Below are 21,610 nucleotides of genomic sequence, written 5' to 3'. Positions count from 1 at the left end.
GCAAAGGGGTCAGCCCCAGCAACATGCTCATTGACAAGTTTTCTCTCAGAAGAGTTTGGTTTGGGAATTAATTTCTGATGAAGGCAAACCTCTTCCAGTCTGATCTTTTATTTTTCTGCAGATTTCACATTCATTGCAGAGGAATTTTGCCTCCAGGAGCAGGAGCTTGGACACATTATAAATGCTTGATAGCTTTAACCACCTCATCCGAGTTATTATTTTATTAAAAAAAGATTTATTATCATTTTGGATGGCTCAAATTCACCCAGATCACCAACATGGTATTTTTTGTCTCATATCAGGTATACCCAAGAACAGTGTCACAGCCTTTAATAATACACTTTAATTAATCCTGGAATTCTGAATGTGCTATTATGTTCATTTTTCAAAGAGGGGTCACAGTAGTAAAGAAAAATTTACATTGCTTGCACAGGGCCACGCCGGGAGTCTGTGGCAGACCAGGAAATTAATCTCTTAATCATTCTGCCAATTTGACCCAGGGGTGAGAGCAAAGACCTATGACTACCATGAGCTCTCTGGACTGATGAAACTGTTTCCATTATCTGGGATGGCCTTTCCCACCTGCAAAATAGGAGGAACAGCTCTGAAGTCTTCTGTAAGGCTTTGGAGTTGGCTGCTGAAAAGCACTGTGTAAGGGCTAGGCGTCCCGACTAGCAACCCGCCTCTCCCGGTTTGCAATGTTTTCACATTTCTGAACATTTCTTTTCTCGATGTCTGTAGGACACAGACCCTGGTTGGATTCGAGTGATTCAAGGAGCAAGACATGAAGAAGCTCCGCTCTGCTCTGTCTAGTCACCTGTCTGGATGGTAACAGCTGGTGAACTTGTCCCTCTTCCATCTGCTGCCTCAGGAAGCTGCTCTCAGAGAATTTTTGTCTGCAAGCAAGGATAAAACCCCACCACACTCCTTTGCCCCTCAGCAGGGCAACATCTTAGGGCCAGGTTCTCCCACCATTTACACCTATAATTAGTTGGGTTGCTCTCGCTAAGATCACTGATACTATTTCAGATTAATACATCTCTACCTGGCCTTGTGCAAACAGCTGTACAGCTTTCTCCACAGACAAAAAGCACTTCTCAGCTTGGTGTCTGCTTTAAAATGGGACGATGAGGTGACTGTGCATGCAGTTTATTCCCGATTCATTCCAAGAGGCCTGGGAGCTGGGACTCCTGGGCTCTGATCCCAGCCATTTATCAGCTTCTCTGTGCATCCGTTCACACTCCCACACAACAAAACACACGAGTGCTGGTACTCACCAACAGGGAGTCAGACACTGAAAGGGGAAGGTAGGGAGGAGGAAGAAGGTAGAGGAAATGCGTAGTGAGAGATGGAAATTGGAGAAAAAAAGGGTGGAAAAGCAGGGGCTGGAGGAAAGATGGTGGAAGCTGAGAAGCTGAAGGGGGACAGAGAAACATCTGCAGATAAGCAGCAGCAAAGGCTCAAATGGAACAATGTGAGAAAGAAGATAAAACATTTCTGAATGGCACAAAGTCTATGAGCAAGAAAGGATATGAAGTTAGTTATAAATGGATTCTTCACTTCCCTCCTCTTAAAAGCACAGAGGAAGAATGACTGAGATACATACCAGGGAGCTGGTTGAGGGCAATGCCATGGGGAGAAGCTGGATTGCTCCCACCTGTCCTCCTCATGTCACCCACTGCTCCTCCTGCATAAAGGGTAATCTGGCCATTAACATGGGGGGGCTGAGACAGCAGTGAGGAGGTGTCCCTTCTCCCCACTGCCAAAACCCTTTCGAGACCTTCCTGTTGACATCTGGCTATATTTTGTACTGTTCTGTCTTAAAATACTATTGGTGCTCCACTTCCCCCATTCTGTGTGTTCAGACTATGGCATTGGTGGCAATCCAAGGCATTCTAAAGAGGCAGAGTTGCCAAAATGATAAATAACAACCCTTTCTGCAAGAAAAGGATGACTTCAGTCGTGCACAATTAAATCTGTCCAAGCAGAGGTCTCACAGATTAGCTTTGGGACTCCGATATTCCACAGATCATTCAATAGCTATCAGAACACATGCAAAGCAATATCAGCTCTTTACTGTCTAGCCCATAGTAAAACAGATTCATAGTTTTATATTTAACAAGGAAAATGAAGATGAGTCACCAAGTACATTTTGCCTAAATAGAAAGGTTTTGCAAATATTGGCAGTTTGAAAGGCATTTTAATAAAAGTTTGCTGAAACTCTTCTACCACATTTTCTTTGTGCAGATTTTAAAGAATGCCTGCATATCACTCATGTAATAATAATACATTACGATACTGCAGAGAACATACGGTATCCTTGTATTAAAACACACAGTTTGATTTGGATCAGTCATTTTGTCAAAGAAAATCCAAGAGGAAAAAAAACCTTTAAAAATACCATGTTTCTTGTATTTGCCAGTTAAATATTTTGAGCATCACAGTGGAGACGGGTCCGCTAACTCAAGTCAGTTATAAACACCCTTACAAAATGTTTTTTAAGGCAACCAAGTGAGCTAAAAAATCACCGTAAATTATCTTCTTGAGAGTTAGACATTCGTTTTCTTCTCAAAGGGTGGGTTTTTGCTAGCTTCTCAGAAGGGCTTGATAGAATGTCCTGTACCCTTTCTTGGTAAGCTCTCTCTGCTGCTAGACCTGATTCATATTCTCGCTGCTTCTCTTCTTCCTCAGCATCACGGGCCTGTTGTCGATAGGCAATTTGAGCCCTGAGTTGCTCTTGGTATTCTTTTGCTTCCTTTACTTTTCTGGAAATGACATATGAATAGCTTATTTATGAAGTATGGGTAAAAGAATAAACAACTTTTTATTATTATTATTCAATCTGTTAGCATTCAACCTTGACCAAAGAACCATTCAAAAGTCCTTTTAGGTGTTAAGTATAACTACCACTCTATTAACCAAATGTTACATGCTAACCTTATGTTCTTCAGAGAACGCACTGCATTCTGTATGTTATATTGTATTGTATGTTATAAAGCAGATTGCAAAATCAGCGCTTAACAACAACCACCACAAAAAAAGAGCAAGAACAACCCCTTGTAATCAGCATGCCTTCCCTGCCCCTCACGGTGACACAGGACAGAGAATGAGAGTGTCAGGTCTCAGACCTTTCCTAGCTCAGGCTCATTGCTGCAGCAGCCTTACTCCACTCCCTCATTCTGAAGATAACAAGTTACCGCCAACGGGGAAGACAGGGTGCAGGCTCCTGCTGCGGCGTTGTACTAATATTCTAGGAAATGGCTGTCAGAAGAAATCATTCTACCTCGAGACTCATGTATTACTTTCACTACCCTCTGGAGCAGCAGTGGAAGTCTACCTACATGCTCAGGCACACAGACACTTAAAATGCCAACAGTCTAGTCAAGACTTGTGCGCTAACGCAACACAGTTGAACCACGCAGCGCTTACTGATGCCACTGAATGCCATCTTTGCTAAGCGAAGCATATCCAAAATGAAGCCCAGCATGTTTCTCTCAGAAGGGTGAGATTTCTGCCATATCCAGGAGATTGTTACCAATAAAGCCATCAGAGAACACAACAGGTAGTGGCTCTGGAAGGAGCTGCTTGGTTACCTCCCACAGACGAGCGTGGAGAGAGGGCAGGAGTACAAAAGGGAATTTGAGTAAGTGAAATAAGGCCCTTTGCCCTAGGCTTTGCATGACACCCAGAGGAACGTTTCAGCTACTGCGTGTAACTATATTCTCACCCTGAGGAACTGTAAGGTAAGGAGAACCCCGTGCAGCTGGGTTACGTGCAGTAGTCTGGTATTTTGGTGGCTGACTATGTGATTGTTTAAGGGATGTGTGTAGGTGGAGTTTAATAAGCCTGAACACACTAGTTCTCCTAGGTAAGTAATGAAATAACCTTTCATTAACCCTCCTCCCCAAACCTCTGCCGCTCCTAATAACAGCTCAGAGTATGAGGGGATGCATTTAATAAACACGACGGATGTAAGTCACATGATGGTCCAAAAAGACCAAAACAAGGATACGTAATGAAACACCATTCTTTGTGTGATGAGATCAGAATTAGCAATTTAATACCAATTGCAGTGTAACAGGGCTGCTATTGAGCAGTTTGGAGCAGAGCCTCTCTGAACAGAAGAAAGCCCACCCAGTGCTCTTAGAGTTACCTGAAAATGAGAATGAGCCTACTCACAAGTTTAAAAGATTGATCTGCAATGAAATGAGCCAATGTCATAAAAGGAAAATACCTTGCATATTTTTCTTCTTCTATATGCTTGAGTTCTGTGATTGCTTCAGCTAATAACTTCCTCTCTTGAGCGAGTTCTTCCTGCTCCTTTGCATTTCTCTGCACTGCAAAAAAAAACCCAAACAACCAAAAAACCCCCACTTTTAGAAGATAGCAGCACTGCTAAGCTTGAAGGGACAGTGAGACTGTATTCAAGCCAAGTAGTGAGCCTGAGTTTTGTTTCTTCTGAAGAGGCACGCAAACAATGGCAAGTGTATTCTCAGCTTACTTGTTTTTTCACATTCAGGACTTAATAATAATAATAAAAAATTAATAATAATGATCACTTGCTTGTGCAATCCTTACTTTACTAGGCTCTGCTCTGGTGATAGCAATGGGAAATTAGTGTAAGGAATGCCTGTAGGAGTAAAGTTTCAGAAGCAGATTCAGAGACAAGTAGCATTGTTGTCCACTCAACCGTACAGCCTGTGCGTGCTGGGCCAGAGGGTTTTCCCAAAAGCAGTGTGTTGTACTCCCTCTGCCTTTGCCAAGACTTGTATTCATGCAGTAGGTTTGCTGCACAGACGGCAAGCTGTTATTACTTACACTTCTCCTCCATCTGCAGTTGTCTTGTATCCAGGACATCTTTCAGTAGCTGCTTTCTAGCCTCCTTTTCCAATCGTACTTGCTCAGCCTTCTTGGCCCAAACCTTCGCCATCTCTTCTTTGAGGAGCTCGTCCACTTCTTTTTCTCGCTGTTTCTCCTCCTCCAGCTGTTGAGCCAGGTGTGCCAGGTAAGTCTGTTGCTCCTTGAACAGCTCTTGCTGCAGACACACAGATGTTTGCAGATCTGAGTAAATGAGTTCAAAAAGCGCTTTCAAAATGTGAAGGGAAGTGGTGGTTTGCGGACAATGTGAGAACTGGGAGCCTAGACTTCCATCCCAAACCCTGTTATGGGAAAGAACTGTGCAGAATCTTCTTCCTGGCCAGTCAACAGTGCCTGGACAACAGCGTAAGAGCAGAACAAATATAAAGTGATCCCTTCCCCCATAGCAGCTCAGCTGCCTACAACACAGACATTTTACAAAGACTTTCTACAACTGACCAAGCTACGTCACCCTCACCTGCATTAGAAGCCTTGGGACCTATAAATATAATAATAAATAATACTAAATGTCACCTCCTGTAATTTTGTGCCAAGGTCTAACAGTGAGTTTATACAACTTTCCTAACCTACATGAGCTTCTAAATACCTTGAGCGGAGTAATGAATGCAGCTCCTTTTTCTGTCTTAAAGTTACCTTGAGACTCATTTTCACCCTGAAGTTGGACAATCTACTTGCTTTAAATTTAGGAAGTGACAGACACATCCATGGTTTCATGGCATCTCTAAGATATTTAACATGGGGGTTTTGCATCTATATATCCAGCTATTAAAGATTTAAAACCATTTCTTAGTATTAATGAATTAGAATAAGTTAAATATTGTAAGTTAAATATTCTCTGCAGTTGCAATATTCAATAAATCAAGTCCATGAAACAAAAAATATTTTTCTAACCTCCATTACGTCCATGCAAGTATAAGGATGAAAAAACTCAGGTGATTTATACACAATGGAATCAGCATGGAGGGACAAGATGCCAGGATTTCCTGAGAATCCCCTGCTTTTGTGTAGCCTGGTAGCCTTGCTGATTGCAAAGCATGCTTTAAAGTACTCGCTGGGGTTTTAACCGATAATGGGCTTCTTCAGAGAAGTAGAGTGCTGGCAGGAGGAGAAGCAACAGGCTATGCAACAAAAGAATCAACTTGTTCAGAGAAAAGGGCTTGTGTCTGATGTCATTTATACTGTGCAGTTCACTAAGGGCCACAAAATTAGTCTAGATGAGATATTGCCCCACAACTTCACAATGAACACCTCTAGCCCTTACTTTTCTTTTTGTTTTCTCCTCAGTGTCTTCCTGGGGTTCCTGAAGAGATTTTTCTAAGATCTTCATCTCTAGGGCAAGTTCACCTTGTTTTTCTTCATTAAGACGATTCTTCTTGTCCTGTGCTGCACTGAGCAACGCATCCCTGCATTCCTTCTGTTTCTGTAGTTTCTCCATCTGAAGTTGTTCATTTTCTAGCTTAAGCAGTTGCTGCTGTTCTTCCTATGACGGTAAAAATAGCCAGCTTGTAAAGTCATTGCATAACTTCAAACTAAGCGATGGCTAGAATTAGTTTCATTGCAACACTGAAGAGCAAAGATAAATATTTAAAGCCTTTCTTGCTGACAGAGAATTAGTGTCATCCATTAGACCTGTTAACACATGAACATTTTAGTATATCATTCATTAGAATTCAGGATTTTTCTCTTTAATTATCACATGCACTTCAATACCAAAACACTGGAATGCCTGATGTACTCCAAATATTTCAAGCAGATAGACAGAGTAATCTCTTTAGAGAAATCGATATAATTGCAGCACACATGATCTATATCCAAGTCTTCACACGCAGCCATAACCACTAACCGATAACAGAGCCATGTGTTCCTCCTGTTTCTGCATCTATTATCTGTCCTGTGCCTGTGCTGGATGTTCAGAGCACTGCATCTCTAGTGGACATAAGGTTGCATGAAGCAATTGTATCCTTATATTCTGATGGGCAGTTACTGAATTTCCATGGCTTCAAACTATTCCACTTTATATTGGAAAGAACAGGAAAAGGGACAGTAAAGTTGAGTTCTTAGGAAAGAAACAATGAAAAATAGCACACATACTCAAGATCAAACAGGTATATGTATGTTCAAGATTATTTAGCCAAGAAAAAAAAAATCCCAAAGCAGCATCAATAAAGTAACTTAGCATAATTCCTGAACATCCTGCATTTGAATAAGTTTACAAGCATAGTCATAAAACAGTATGTGGCCATCATTAGCTTATCTACAGGTCTCAGAAACAATGCCTCAGCTGTCTTGAAGGTACACGCTTTTTGTTAACCTGGTTTTAAATTAAATGTCTCTTTTGTAATGTCAATAAATATTCTAACATGCATTAGCAGGTTTGCCATAAACAACGTGTCTAATCTTCCCTGTAGGAAGTACAAGCTGCACCTCCTAAGGAACATCACTTTTTACGCTGGACATAAAGCGCCCACTGACTCTTCCAGTATTTCAAAGCCAAAGCTAACTTTGCTATCCTCCTGAACGGCCAGATTCATTCTCAGAAGCTGGTAAAAGAGCTTTCAAACTCAATATATATTATTTGAACCACTAAGTAATCCAAAAAACTTTGAACAGTAAAGAAGGTGGAAATAGCAGTCTACTGGGCAAGCCGGCACATGTCTTGGGCTGAATTCTGACATCAGTGAAATGGTATGAGAGTAGCCAAGGATGGGATCCATGGTGCTTACTTTGTGAAAGTTTATACGATGGGGTAACACAATATTGCAAATGTACAAAGAAATTGTTACCAACCATCCATCTGCAAGCCAGGACTAAACTGCTGTGGCAGAAACTCATCTAACACTTCTGAGACTACAGCCAGAATAACGTAATTTCTGTCCCCTCAAGATATCACAATTCTTTAAGGGAGAGAAAAGACAGAGGGAGAGCTAGGGAAGGCAGCTAATGTAAGTAACAGCTAATGAAAAAGCTAATGCAAAAATTGCTGTCTCTTTTGTCATCCAGCCTGAGATATCTTGATGCACACATATGGTCTATTGTGGCAAAGGTGGAAGTCTGGCTTCCCTAAATAATCTATTTCCATTGCAACAACCAGAAGAAACCATTATACACAGAGACACTTAGCTGTCCATAGCGTGTCCTTCACCCAGATGAAACCCCTGATGATTACAGGCTACCAACTCGGCACTGAGAAACTTGTAAGGAGGCCATCTGTCACATCCCTCTTCTGATGAAAAAGGATTACATCTCATTTTCAATACAGAAACTCTCCTTTATGGACCCTTCGAAGAAAGCTTTTTTTCAGAGACTAAACCACTTTACCAGAAATTTATCTCCCTGATGGAGCCCGAGGCAGCTGTCTTCAGGGGAAGCTACAAAGTCTTCTATTCTAATAGCATTTTTCTGAAATAGCCGGTTAAGAAGAAGTGTTCTTTGCCTGGGAGGTTTGGCAGTGCCTTAAAAGTTGTTAGAAGAAAATAATTTTATACCGCATGTTTTTAACTAACAGTCTAGCTTAGAATAAGGACTCCACTGTTTTACAGCCAGGATTTTCAGAGCTTTAGATTCATTATTGTCATTATTTTTAAAAAGTAGCAGAGTATATATCTTGCCAACATCAGCTTCCAGGCAGCTTCCAAGTCCTAACAGAGTAGCCTGAGTGATCATTCAATTGCTACATGTAAATAGCTGCAAAATGAAGACTGAGTCTGAACTAAATAGTCTCTCATAACTCACAAAGTCAACACAGAATACTGTGAACTAGCAAGCCCCACTAAAGCCAGCACAGGTACAGCAAGCCTCCACTGAGCAAAGATGAGGAAAAAAGAGGGTAGTGGCCAAACCGTTGGGCCAAGGTAGGCAAATGCCTCCTGTGATGTGCCACCCAACAGCAGCCAGCACTAATATGCAAGAAAGCTTAGGCACTGCTTGCTAATTTGTTTAAAAAAAAAAATAAAATGTAGATTCTGAAATTCAGTCAGCTGGGGCATAAGCAGTTGGGATTTTTCATATAAATGTGTCTCCTCATGCATGTGTCAGGGTCCTGAGTGCACCAACAGGCTCTGCAACCTCCCTGCACGGGCTTGGCTGTCTGTGCTTGCAGCCAGCCCCGACATGAGCCTTGGATCAGAGAGCTGGGAAAGAGTGATGTGAGGAAGGGCTGAGAGGAGTCACTTGGGAGCTGCAGTTAGGCTCAGTCGCTTGCCCTTGGTGCCTACGTGAGCTATGCTGCAGGTACACCTGTGCCTGAGGTCGAGCCTGATCCAGACCTGCTGACTTGACTTGCTGGCTTCATCTTGGACTTCCTCACTACAGATCTGCCGAGGAGTTTGGACTCTGAGGTGACCCTGGTTACTGTCAGCAGACCTGCTCTGCTCTGTTCCTTCGGGTACTGTGGGACTCTTGTCGAGGAGGACAGCATACTTGCCTACCCTGCTGTCACCTTCAACTTCTGGCTTACCTTCCCTTCTGGGAGCAGCACACTCTTGCTGCTTCCTCCCAGTGCACTTCCCATGATGATTAAACATATGTATCATGGTCCGAGATCTGGTGTTACGCATTACAGCTGGGACACAAGACTCTTTAGCTATCCTGCAGGAAACTGGAAATCAGAGAACTGCAAAGATGTCTGGCAAATGCTTAAAAACATTTCAATTTCCCACAAAGGCTCCGAGAGGCTTTGAATGACAAAATCCTTTACAATGCTAAGTTTCAAAAGATGTATTTCCCTCTGTAAACAGGAATGCATTCGCCGCAGCTCTGGAAAAGAGGCTTAGCGTAATAGGACAGTCTCAGATACTAATGGAATCGGTGAAGATACAAATAAGGTATGGATTAATTTAAATGTCTAGTAAGCCTACCATTAGGAGAGCCTTATACACAGTCCTGAATTGAGAATTATATGGAAATTACCAGCAATCGAGCCTCCTCTTCTTTCAGCCGCTTCGCCTCCTCTTTGTGAGCACTGAGCCCTGCTACCTGGGCACTGAGCACATTCAGGAATTCCCGATTCTGTTTGGCTGATTTCTGCATCTCCGCCGCCTCTCGCTTTTCCTTAGCCAACCTGTCCTCTTTCCAAAGCTCTGCAAACATCTGCTCCTCCTTCTTCTGTTGCTTTTTCAATTCCTCTTTCAGAGCTAGCTGGGCCAGCCGGTCTTCACACAATTCCTTCTGATGCTTCTTCATCCGCTGTACACGAAGCTCCTCGCATTGTTCTCTGAAAGGCAACATAAAAGTTAAAAGAAAAAAGTCTGAAAATAATAAGCAAGTCCGGAAGTGTATGATGGATGGAGGCTCCCAGCTCATAACTACTCGGAGGACTACGACTCAGGATGCCAAATTCTACACCTGGTCTGACACTGAATCCTTGTGAGGCCTAAGGGATCACAGAGAGCCTGATTTGATGGAGATTTTGACCTTAATCAGTTGAAGAGCAGGTCCTATATTTGCATTTATAAAAATTATATATATACACATGCACAATATATAAATATTTTATATACACAAAGTATATTTTATATGTGGAGTTGGAACATGCATTGTGTGCAGTTTTTTACATATATAATTTATTTAATCATATAAAATACATGCACACTACACTTGTTCAAACATGTAGGTTGTTCTTTATTCAAATGAAGACTTAGAACAGGTTTACTAGTCACCTGAAAACTCGCTCATATTCAGAAAATACTCTGAGAGCAGAAATTTAGGTTACACAGTTAAACAGGAACCACTAGAAATGTATTAATTTTTTTAATGAAGTTTTGTGGGATAATTCAGAAAGGTTGCAATAAGAGTCTGGAGAAGCTAGAAAGTCAAACAAGTAATACAGCTTTCAATTTTCATTTACTCACGGCAATTGAGTTGCGTATAAGCAGGTACTTATCTCCAGTTGAAGGGCACGTGACCATTTAGAGATTCTGCTTTTATTTTTACAAACAAAGCAGTACTGAGATCAACATATGCTATCAGTAGTATTTAATTTGAAGAATATACAAGCATTTTAATTCTGTTCTGTAACCAGGACACAGATTTTTCATAAAATCAATGTGAAACTAGCAGACAATGGTGAAGATCTACAAGCATTAAGGATCTGTAAGCTCTCAGGATGTGTGATAGACACACATGAATGCTGTGAAATAAAAAGATATCTCACAATGTCATGCTGAATGAAACCATCTTCTACAGATTATTGCAATGCTATTTAGGAATTCATAGCGGACATCATAAGATACCATTGACTGAATCTTGAACCACTGCATGACAGCAGTAGTTACCTGTACCACGTGAAATACTATTACTTTATACAATGTTTAGCTGACAATCCTGTGCAGCAAAAATGTTGACTATTCATCAAGCACCTATCTCATAGTACTATCATTCTCCACATCAGGATAGTTATTTAGTTTTCTAAATAACTACAGCAATGAAACAAAATCTGAATGAATTCCATTGACTAAGATTTTTTTTTTTTTTTACTTAAAAGCAAAGTTAAGTTTGCTAGCACTAAAGATAGATATTTGGTGGTTTGCTTTTTCATGCTCTGTGGCTCTGCTAAGGATCTGTCTTTGCAAAGTCTTCACTTTTCTAAATGATTCGTAAGTCCAATAGCTGCTGTCTCCATCTAAACCCACATCTATATTCCCTGACCTGGGTTTCGGGTATAGAATTAATAGGGGCGTTATTCTCTGTCTGGGGCCATGGGTTCACACCTCCACGGAGGCTACAGAAATGATGCAAATTTGGCCTCTCCCTGAGGTCAACTGCTATATCCACTGGCAATGAGGCAAACAGGAAAAGAGTTTAGCGACGCAGGATGTGACTGGTGGTCTATAACTCATTTCTGCCCTAAGACTAGCAAGATTACACTATAGAATAATGGCTTCTTTACTTGACACTGCTCCTTCGTCACCTCCCGCTCACCTCCTGCTAACAAGCACAGAATGAGCACAGCTCTAGGTATCATTAATATGTGGCTGAGACAACTACCAGCATGTAATAATTGTGTGTTGGCTTACAAGATCTTCCAAAGCTTTACCAATATAACTCCATGGTAAGCCAGCCTAATAAAAATTACTCAGGGCTTATAAACCACAAAGAGCATTTCCCCAAATAGCCCTCCTCCAGTTCAGAACCAGCTGAACAAGCTGCTGACAGACAGAAAAAGTGACAGTGCCGAAAGCCAGCCTGACCCTGTTCTCAGTGCCACAGCGAGAGCCATCCAACCAGTCAAACTTACAGTGGAGTGGTGCAAAATCAGAGCTGTGACTGTGGAGGGGAAAGATTGCTACACCTCGCTCTCCCTCAGTGCTGCAGAAGTGAGGTGAACAAATGACACAATGAACATTGTGTCAAAGAACACAATGCTTGACCCGTAATTTCATGCAGAAGCAGAGGTCTCGCCACATTTTCTTCCTGTCAGCATTCACTGTTGGCTGCCTCACATTTCAGCTGTAAGCTTCTGGGTCCAAGGGCATCTCTCTCTTCATCCTCTATTTGTAAAGCACCTAATGCCATGAAGGCAGCAGTGAAAGGTGCTAAGCATTATACACAAACAATAAAAGCAAAAGCAGCACCATGAAAACAAAATTATCATTTTACTTGATATCCTGAAGGCATTTCTAACCTCTTAACCGTTCTTGACCGAGAAGAAACAACAGTAATCTGCCAAGTCCCCTTTCATCAACATCAAGTCTCCATAAGACAAAACCTCCCACACTTAGCACTCTTCTCCCCCAATCCTAGGACACGCCACATCCTCTAACCAAATGTTGTGTTCTTCCCTGAGACCTGGGCTTGTATCCTCTGAAGGAGAAACTGTCCCTGGAATGAGGAACCATCCTCAGCTCAGGTCTTCAGAAGAGAAGGGTGATGAAATACAGGAACAAAGGAGCAGACGTCAGTGCAGGCTAGTGAAAAGGGATGGCTGTTTTTCTTCCTTGTATGAGACGGGAACCTTCTGCCCACTCATTGACTGGTTGTCCCAACAACGAAAGCAGAGATCAGCACGGCGATGTGCATGCCGTGAGCCACGGCACACTCCAAGAGGTGCCCCTGCTTTCAAGCAGGTCAACAAACATCCTACGTCACTGCCGGTTTTCTTACATTTTAACACCGGGATCTATCTTCCAACTACTGGGCAGAAGTTAGTGGTGATTAAAGACTACAGTACTAATTAGTATTCATGAAAAACATATTTCTCAAATGTTCTGAGGGAAACATGCCGTTATCAAGATTTGAAATCTTACACCATTAGAAATAACTGTATTACCTTAATACAATGGGTTCAAAGTTCTCTCAGCGGTGAAGGAATAAAGAATTAGTTATTCTTTTTCATTATTATAAACTAATCTGAATTTAATTGAATTCTCAGAGGGGAAGAGAAGTTAAATAAAAGTTCGGCATGGTTAGAATTTTAATACAAAATAACCCTGTAATTGCTTGATTTCATCAAAACAATTCCTCCAAAGCAGCTTTTACAGCAACCTATAAACATCTGCTCCCCCAGATGGCTGGTTTTCTTCCTCACTTTGCTATCCTAAGCTTCTTAACATTAAAATCGTGCCTGTATGTAGTCACTTCCCAAAGACAGAAACTGCATTTATTTTGCCCCAACCCAGTTATTTATTCATTTTATGGCTGCAGTGCAAAGTTGTTGTGATAACAACATTCTCTGGATGGATGCTTCTGATGTTATCAAAAGAAAGAGGATGTAATACGTGTTTCATGCAAATTTTAAGACATAGCAATTTTCTTTAAAGATACCAATGATGAACATGCCCTCGGGCTAAAACTGGCTGAATATCTTTTCATACAAGTTGTAGCCCTTCATTAAAATGAATTCCAGCAGGACTTGGGTGGTCCAAGGACTGTGCCCACTGTCACCTTGCGACAAAGGACTCTTCCCGGCTAAGATGACTACTGAGAAGCTGTTAAATCTATACCCTGAGGCTACAGCTCCAAACCCAGCCCACATGGCTGATAAGAGAGCTGCCTTTTAGTACTCTGGAACAATGTACTGGAGCGCTGTACACTATAGGTGCTCCTATACCTCAGGTTTGAGAATCTATACTTGCAAAAGAGTGGAACGCTGTCCTGGTTTCAGCTGAGATAGAGTTAATTTTCTTTATAGTGGCTGGTATGGGGCTATGTTTTGGATTTGTGCTGAAAACAGTGTTGATAGCACAGAGATGTTTTAGTTGTTGCTGCACTGGTCAAGGACTTTTCAGCTTCCCCTGCTCTGCCAGGGGCAGAAGAAGCTGGGAGGGCGCACAGCCAGGACAGTTGACCCAAACTGCCCAAAGGGCTATTCCAGACCATATGGCGTCATGCCCAGTATATAAAGCTGGGGAAGAAGGAGGAAGGGGGGGACATTCGGAGCGATGGCGTTTGTCTTCCCAAGTCACCGTTATGTGTGATGGAGCCCTGCTGTCCTGGAGATGGCTGAACACCTGCCTGCCCATGGGAAGGAGTGAAGGAATGCCTTGCTTTGCTTTGCTTGCGTGCGTGGCTTTTGCTTTCCCTATTAAACTGTCTTTGTCTCAACCCTCGAGTTTTCTCACTTTTACTCTCCTAATTCTCTCCCCCACCCCGGTGAGGGGGGAGTGAGCAAGTGGCTGCGTGGTGCTTAGTTGCCGACTGGGGCTAAACCACAACAAGCGCCTTGCTTAAAGTTAAAAGAAATATAAAGAAGTCTGTATTAGGTTTCAGAAAGACATTCAAAATAGTTGTAAATTCACAGGCAAAGAAAAACAGAAAATCATGTGTACATCCACCTGTTCCTGAAATGACCTCCCAGGGCTCCTCTGCGTGTACCCTAGAGCAATGGTCTCCAAAGTGGGTGTGCAAGACAATCCACTAGGGTGCGGGAAGAAAATATGTTTTGTACCATTAATACATAACATTAAAAATAAAAATAGTGTTTATTTCATCTTTACCCCACCCTCTTAATTTCTATTTTTCCATATGCTTTGTAATGTACATAATATACTAGTACAGTAGTACAAGTATATAATTTATAAATAAGTAAACATATTGGGGGTGAGCGCTAAAAATTATTTTTTACTGATAGGGGTGCGCAATCAAACAGGTTTGGAGACCACTGCCCTAGAGGACAGGTTGTGACACAATTACAGATTTCTGGTTGTGGATCTTCGGTAAGTGCTGGTTTCCTGAGCAGCAAAGCTTGCTCACAGATCTCTGCATAGACCAGGGTGGTTTAGGAGGAAGAGTAACAGCTAACAGTGGGAGAAAAAACAGATTTGGGGCTACTTAAAGACAACAAATACATGCAGATTCAGATATTAGAAATTACTAATCTAATCAGAATCGATCGCCACAGTAGAGACTTCCTTTCTCGTTGGAAAATGACAGAGAAGAACAGACTTTAAAATATTGCTAAGCATATACATGAAGAAAGATATCTGCCTTCCGAACGAGAGATCAACAGACAAGGTGAACTGTTGTCAGCTGGTGTTATTAAAGTTTTGGGTTTTTATAGGGACCTTAATTTAAAAGTAGAAAGAGACAGAGCTAGAAGAACAGAGGGAAGAACTGACTATGGAAATGTATTTCTATTACATCAAGACACTCAAAGAGAAGCAGCCTGTGCACTGTAGGTGAAGATTCATTTGCAAAGATACTCAAAGATTGCCACTCACAACAGCTGTGAAGAAAGACAATTTCACTGCCTCTAAATCCTCTGGAAAACTGCAGCCAGCAGAACAACACCAGTAAAGCTCCAGCAACACTTTTTAATGGGATACTATGTGGTATGAATATTGCCTAGATCCAAGAGCAGACTGGAAAAGGTAGAGGAATGATGGGAATGATCCCATGAGACTGAGTGAACCATGTATCAATAGGGTCGTACTGGGAAGAAAGAGGACCTGAGAGATTAAGACAGACAACTGCGGCATGAAAGTCCAAGTATGCATCACCAGATGATGAGATTCACTGGTGGGATTCATTTTGCAATTAAAATATCTAAAATTAGGCATCTAAACAGGAACCTACATGCGAGCTAAATTCCCATACTAATCAATGGGAACCTAATCAATGCAGTCAGTGGAGGCTAAGGTGCAGCTCAACTGGCAGACCAGTATATGCCTACTTTAGGATAACATTAGGTTCCTGTAACTGTCCTGATCTCAATGAAGATCTACTGAGTAGAACACGATTTGAGATTCCCAGTGAATATAAAGATGCCAACACTTAGACACCTACCTTTAGGTGTCTAAATCGCAAGCTGAATCCCTTCTCCTTGGCATGTAAGACAAGCTACAAGTACAAAAGAAAGGGCACTCCAGCAGTGTCTCCTCTAAACAATTTTAAACACGCATTTCAACCACTTTATGATGGGTAGAGAACAAACAAGGAACTGTAAATTGCGAGGGCCATATTTTAAAGCCAGCATGTGAATTTAGAAGTGCATACACTGCCTTAACACCTCAGTCAATAAACTCCACATTTAAGAAACCAACATTTATCTGTGAAATTAGTTAATTAGAGTTTATGCACAAGTGAGAGCAAGCGTTGATTTTTATCCCCAGCCTCTGCACACTGAGAAGCAGGTGTTGTGGATTTCCATAGCACTGTGGGAGACTGGGAAGAGACACTTCAAATTATTACAATTAAATTACATTAATATTATTTTCATCCCTTCCTCAGAAAACCAGATTTCCAAGAATTGTACGAGTCAGATTTCATGCCAAAGCCTCAGGACCTGATAAGCACCTGCAGATCTTAATGACTTCAAAAGACGCTGCCAAGCTCAGCATCCAGGAAGACTTGGCACGGAACCTCAGGTTGCATTAAAACCTTAGCTTTGGCTGGTACTCTTGAAGAGCATGCAATAAATAAAAACACTGTCTTTTTGGACAATCTTAACTTTCCAAGGATCTTCAATATATTAGCTTAATAAGCATGATTTAGGCCAAATTAACCTTCCATGAACTCTTTTCACTGCAATAGTATAAAGCCAAAATAGAACTACACACCAGAACAAGGAATTACAAAAACAGCTGACTTGGCAGGTGACGGGGCAGGGATGGCTAACACAGGACAAGGAGTTTCGCACTACACTTGGAAGAATGTTTACATGCTATCTCAACACTTAAATCAAATAATGGAGACAGTACAGTTCTCTGTACCTGTCACCTTCATCTCTATTAATGAAAATTTGTCTCACACACTTTACTGAGTGTTACAGCATTGCAAATTTGGATCCCTGATCTTTAGAGGCTGCACCCCTTCATCGAAAGTCAGAAAAAGACCGTACTCCACTCCACTGCATGCAGCATAGCTGAGGCCTTTCAACTTCTGGCAAAGCTCATACACCTCTATCCAAACCACCTTATTTTTTTTTGTTTTATCATTTCAATCACATTCATCTTTCCTTCCTCAGTTTATTATTGTCACCTTCTTGTTAAATTGCCTCTTTGTATTTACTTAACCCAAATTCTATTTTATAAGATACCTGAATTGCTGCTCTCGTTTTTCAGCCACCAGTTGTTGTCTTTCTTTTTCTCTCTTCTCTCTCAGTAATTTTGCTCGCTCCCTCATTTTCTCTTGTTTCTCCAGTACCGTTTCTTCAAGTGATTCCATCTCAGCAAAGTACCTACTTTCCTCTGCCTCCAGAAGCTCACGAAGCCTGTAATGAAAACATTTAAATAAAAGCTAAAACAATCCTCCTGTTGAATGATAAAGTTTAGTTTATTTGTTATTAGTGCAAAATGGGTACTGGGCTCCTTTCAACACTTCTTGCAAATGTCAAAGAAGGGAACGTCCAAGGGAACATCAAGTTTTAACTCGGGGATCACTCCTGTTGTGCCCACGGAGGGGATCTTACAGCATAACATGAGTGATTCTGTCCTGGCACAATTTAAGCTCCTTATCTTACAAACCCATTTCCAATGCTGCTTTACAACTTCAGTCCCCCATTAAACAAATTCTTCTAATTTCCAGGCTACATTTGTCACCAGTTGATATCGATTTGATCTTGTACTATTGTCATCCTTCTGCATAATCCCTCCCTGGTATTTACCACCCTTCTCTATGCATCTACAATTGTATCTTCTCTCAAACTACCTTTTGTTATTTTAGCATCACTCCGTAAACCACTTCATCCTGAAAGATCTTTGATGAGCAAATTATGTCAAATTGGCAATTTTTAAACACACCACCATTTACCTCTCTATTAATCCTAGCAGTAAGAAACCTGGGACTAAGGAATCCAGAAACTCACTAATTCCAGCCCTAATGCCACAGCAGCCTCTGGGAAATCACTCTCACTTTTACGTAATGGGATGCCCCTGCTACTGCATGAGCAATAGAGCTATGGACCTACGCTGGCACTGCTGGTGGGAGTTATAGTAACAAAACCAAAGAGTGGCTAATTCTGGAAACTGAATTGCATTCTCTTCACCAGGTGCTGAGCCGAGTCTCCTTGCAAAGAGCATGGGGATCTTAAGCAGCTAAATAACAACAAATCCCATGAAGTTCAACAAAAATCCGGCACCTGGGGAGGAATAACCCCATGCATTGGTACACGCTGGGGGCTGACAGGCTGGAAAGTGGCTCTGCAGAAAGGGACCTGGGGGTCCTGGCAGACAAGCCAAACGTAAGCCAGCAATGCACCCTTGCGGCAAAGAAGGCCAACAGCATCTTGGGCTGCATAAGGAAGAGCACTGCCAGCAGGTTAAGTGGGGTGATCCTTCCTCTCAGCACTGATAAGACCTCATCCAGAGTGCTGGGTCCAGTTCTGGGCTCCCCAGCACAAGAAAGATACAGATTTAGTGGAGCGAGCCCAGTGAAGGGCCACGAAGATGATTAAGGGGCTGGAGCATCTCTCCTAAAAGGAAAATCTCTCGTAAAGATCTTTCTCTCCTGTGAGATCTTGGACTGTTCAGCCTGGAGAAGAGAAGGTTCGGGGGGGGATCTTATCAATGTATATAAATACCTGAAGGGAGGAACACAGAAGAGGGAGACAGCTTCTTCTCAGGAGTGCCCATTGACACAACAAGAGGCAATGGGCACAAATTAAAACATGTGAAATTCCACCTGAACACAAGAAAACACTTTTTTTTTTTTTACTGTGAGGGTGGTGAAATACTGGAACAGGTTGCCCACAGAAGTGGTGAAGTCTCCACATGTGAAAGTAAGCAAAACCCAAATAGACACAGTCCTCCTGGGCACCCTGCTGTAGGTGACTGCTTGAGCAGGGGGTTGGACTAGGTTATCTCAGGAGGTTCCTTCCAACCTCAGTGATTCTGTGCACCTGGGGTACAATTCCTGTCCTGTGAAGCCACATCAGACTAGGATACCAAACTGATGACCTTCACAGCTCCAAAGTCATTTAACATGAAAGAGTAACTGAGAAATTAAACCACACGATTTTTTTTTCTAAGATCAGCACAGCACAATTGTGTTCTTTACAAGACAGTAATATGCCTCACCTTTATTATTTTTGACAGACTTCTGACAAATTTTAATTTCTTTCAACAGCCTGTGCTGCAAAGCATTACTTGTAGGACCTAAACATTAACTTAATGAGGTTGCAACAAAACCCTCAGTTACACCCAACAATTACAGCTGCTGACACTTTTATCAAAGTACTCTTCGTTCTCTTTAAAAATCAAGCCATGAAAGTGCTATAATACTACTTTTCTCTTGCATTTGGCAGACAAGGCTCTAAATGCCACCTGAACTGTCCTAGTTACTGTGTTTGAATACATATCTCTACTGATCGGCTCAGTGACTAGTACTAGTAACGAGGGTCCAAAGGCTACTGTTTGCTCTACTCTGCTGCTTGTCTGCCAATTAAGCACGCTTTCTGTTACGATGAATAACGAATACCATGCCACAATGCACAGTGTAATGTACAGAGCTGAGCTCAGCTGAGCATTTTTCCCATACTCATTCCTCTAAGCATACAGTTAAGGTGAAAACAGTAGGGCAGATATTGGTATTAGCTACTCGTTTGCTACCTCTCTCGTCTCTCATCAGTCCCTGCCAGATACTCCTGCATTGTCGCATCCACCTTTCTCTGCACAACGCTGTGCAGCCATTTTTGTTCATTGCGTTGCTGCCACTCATAGACATTGCGATAGTGGTTGTAGAGCTTTAAGAAATCAGCATATTCAAGGAGTTCCTTTTCTTTCTCTCTGGAGGCCAATAGAAAATTTTCACTTGTTTGTTCCTTAGGAGGCTTGTCTCTCTGTAAGAGAACGCATATGTCAGTGGTGAAAATACTATCAGTTATTCTGTGGTTTATTTTAGTTGAATTAATGACCAAATAAGTACATAACACCAAACAATGAGAGTTCAAGGTAATTAGGGGTAAATCCTGACAAGCCTTGCCTTGAGGAGCACACCACCAGTACAAGAGCTCGAAATGGCTTCAGGTGCCAGCACTCCTCTGTTGCCCAGGCTACAACTTCAATCTTACCCTATACATCCAAGAGGGTGTTTATGGCCTGCTTTATGCATACCGAGCAAACGTTCTCACCACAGGTAACCTCCAGCCACCTCCCTCTCCGGCACAGCTCCCCGGGGCTCTGAGCGTCTCCTCACACACTGCTGCACCCCATGGGCCCACATACCCCCAAAGGAGCAACCTCGCCCTGCACGGGTACAGTTGGACCGGCTCCCCCAGGGACCCGCAACGGATGGCGGCGGGTCCTGCTAAGGCCCTCAGGCCGCACGGCACCGGCCTCCCCCGGGAACCCCATCCCGCACCGCTCCCGGCTCCTCTCAGAGGGCCCTGCCCCAGCCGACACCGGCTTGGGGTGCCCGCCCCAAGGACCCCGCACCACCCGGGAGCGGAGCAGACCCCACCCGGGCCGGCGCGGTCCTTCACCAGCGCCAAGGAGTGCGGGACGGGCCCGGTCATCTCCCGGCACCGCCGCTGTTGCCGCCGCTGCGGCTCCATGGCCGCGGCCGTGCCAGCAAGCGGGGACGCGCCGCCCGTTGCTATAGCAAAGCACCGAGGCGGAAGTGACCTCATGACGCCGGGGACGCGCGCGCGGAAACCCCGTCCGGCGCAAGCGCAGGAAGGAAGGTGGGGAGGGGGGGAAACGGTCGCGCGGTGTTGCGCATGCGCAGCCTGCCGGGAGGGCTGAGGGAGGCGGGCGGGCTGTAATGGCGCCGGGAGGGGTGCCCGGCCCCGGCCCGGACATACCGTGCCACCGCTCCCGGGCCGCAGCCGTGTGGGCGCTGAGCTGTGGGGCCGCAGGTCCTCCGAGGGGGACAGAGCATCCAGGGCCCCGTCCCTGCCGCGCGTCAGTCAGGCCCCCCGAGAGCACAGCCCCCGGTGCCCCTCGTTGGTGTAAGGTTGCCTCGCTGTGAAGTGCTGGTGACATCTAGTGGGAGCGGAGGCTGGCGCAGATGGGTACAGGGGTGAAAAGTTTTGAGTTAATATGGGCATAAAAGGAAGATCTATAAAAGATTTAATGGCGTGAATGGGTTCCCTGTGCCCAGAGGTTGATGGTTGCCGTGTGAACCCGGCAGCATCAGCTCCCTGGTTGAGACGGGCAGGCCCCTGGTAAAGGCCTCTTGTGGTACTCGTCCTGCCGATGGACAGGTTCCAGAGCTGCCCAGGTTGGAGGAAAATGGGAAATAAAACATTGGCTGTGGATCAGCGATTGCTTCAAGTTCATTGCCCTCAAAGAGGTCACAGGAAAAAGCTGTCGCTGAAGCTTTGAAGCCTAGGAACACTGGTACTGCCAAGAACTTGCTT

The 21,610-nt window shown here is 43.3% G+C and overlaps 1 protein-coding gene across 5 annotated transcripts; it reads right to left on the bottom strand.

Annotated features, from left to right (window-relative positions):
• Positions 1–2,077: 2,077 nt before the first annotated feature.
• On the bottom strand, positions 2,078–20,849 carry LOC140650945 (cilia- and flagella-associated protein 53-like). 5 transcript variants are annotated; one of them, XM_072859857.1, is made up of 8 exons: positions 20,381–20,833; positions 19,860–20,089; positions 17,351–17,524; positions 9,787–10,090; positions 6,140–6,358; positions 4,819–5,035; positions 4,235–4,337; positions 2,078–2,765 (listed from the first exon to the last, which is right to left on the bottom strand). In XM_072859857.1, exons 1-8 carry the CDS (start codon positions 20,801–20,803, stop codon positions 2,525–2,527), a joined length of 1,911 nt encoding a protein of 636 aa, XP_072715958.1. In that variant the 5' UTR covers positions 20,804–20,833; the 3' UTR covers positions 2,078–2,524. The 5 variants fall into 5 exon arrangements, with proteins under 5 accessions (XP_072715958.1, XP_072715959.1, XP_072715960.1 ...); XM_072859858.1 differs by having other exon boundaries at positions 20,705–20,833; XM_072859859.1 differs by having other exon boundaries at positions 2,079–2,765; positions 20,732–20,849.
• Between the last annotated feature and the right edge of the window lie 761 nt (positions 20,850–21,610).

This window comes from Ciconia boyciana, chromosome 4 (assembly GCF_034638445.1).
Source record: "Ciconia boyciana chromosome 4, ASM3463844v1, whole genome shotgun sequence".
Classification (NCBI taxonomy): Eukaryota; Metazoa; Chordata; class Aves; order Ciconiiformes; family Ciconiidae; genus Ciconia; species Ciconia boyciana.
This window is presented reverse-complemented; position numbering and strand designations above follow the sequence as displayed.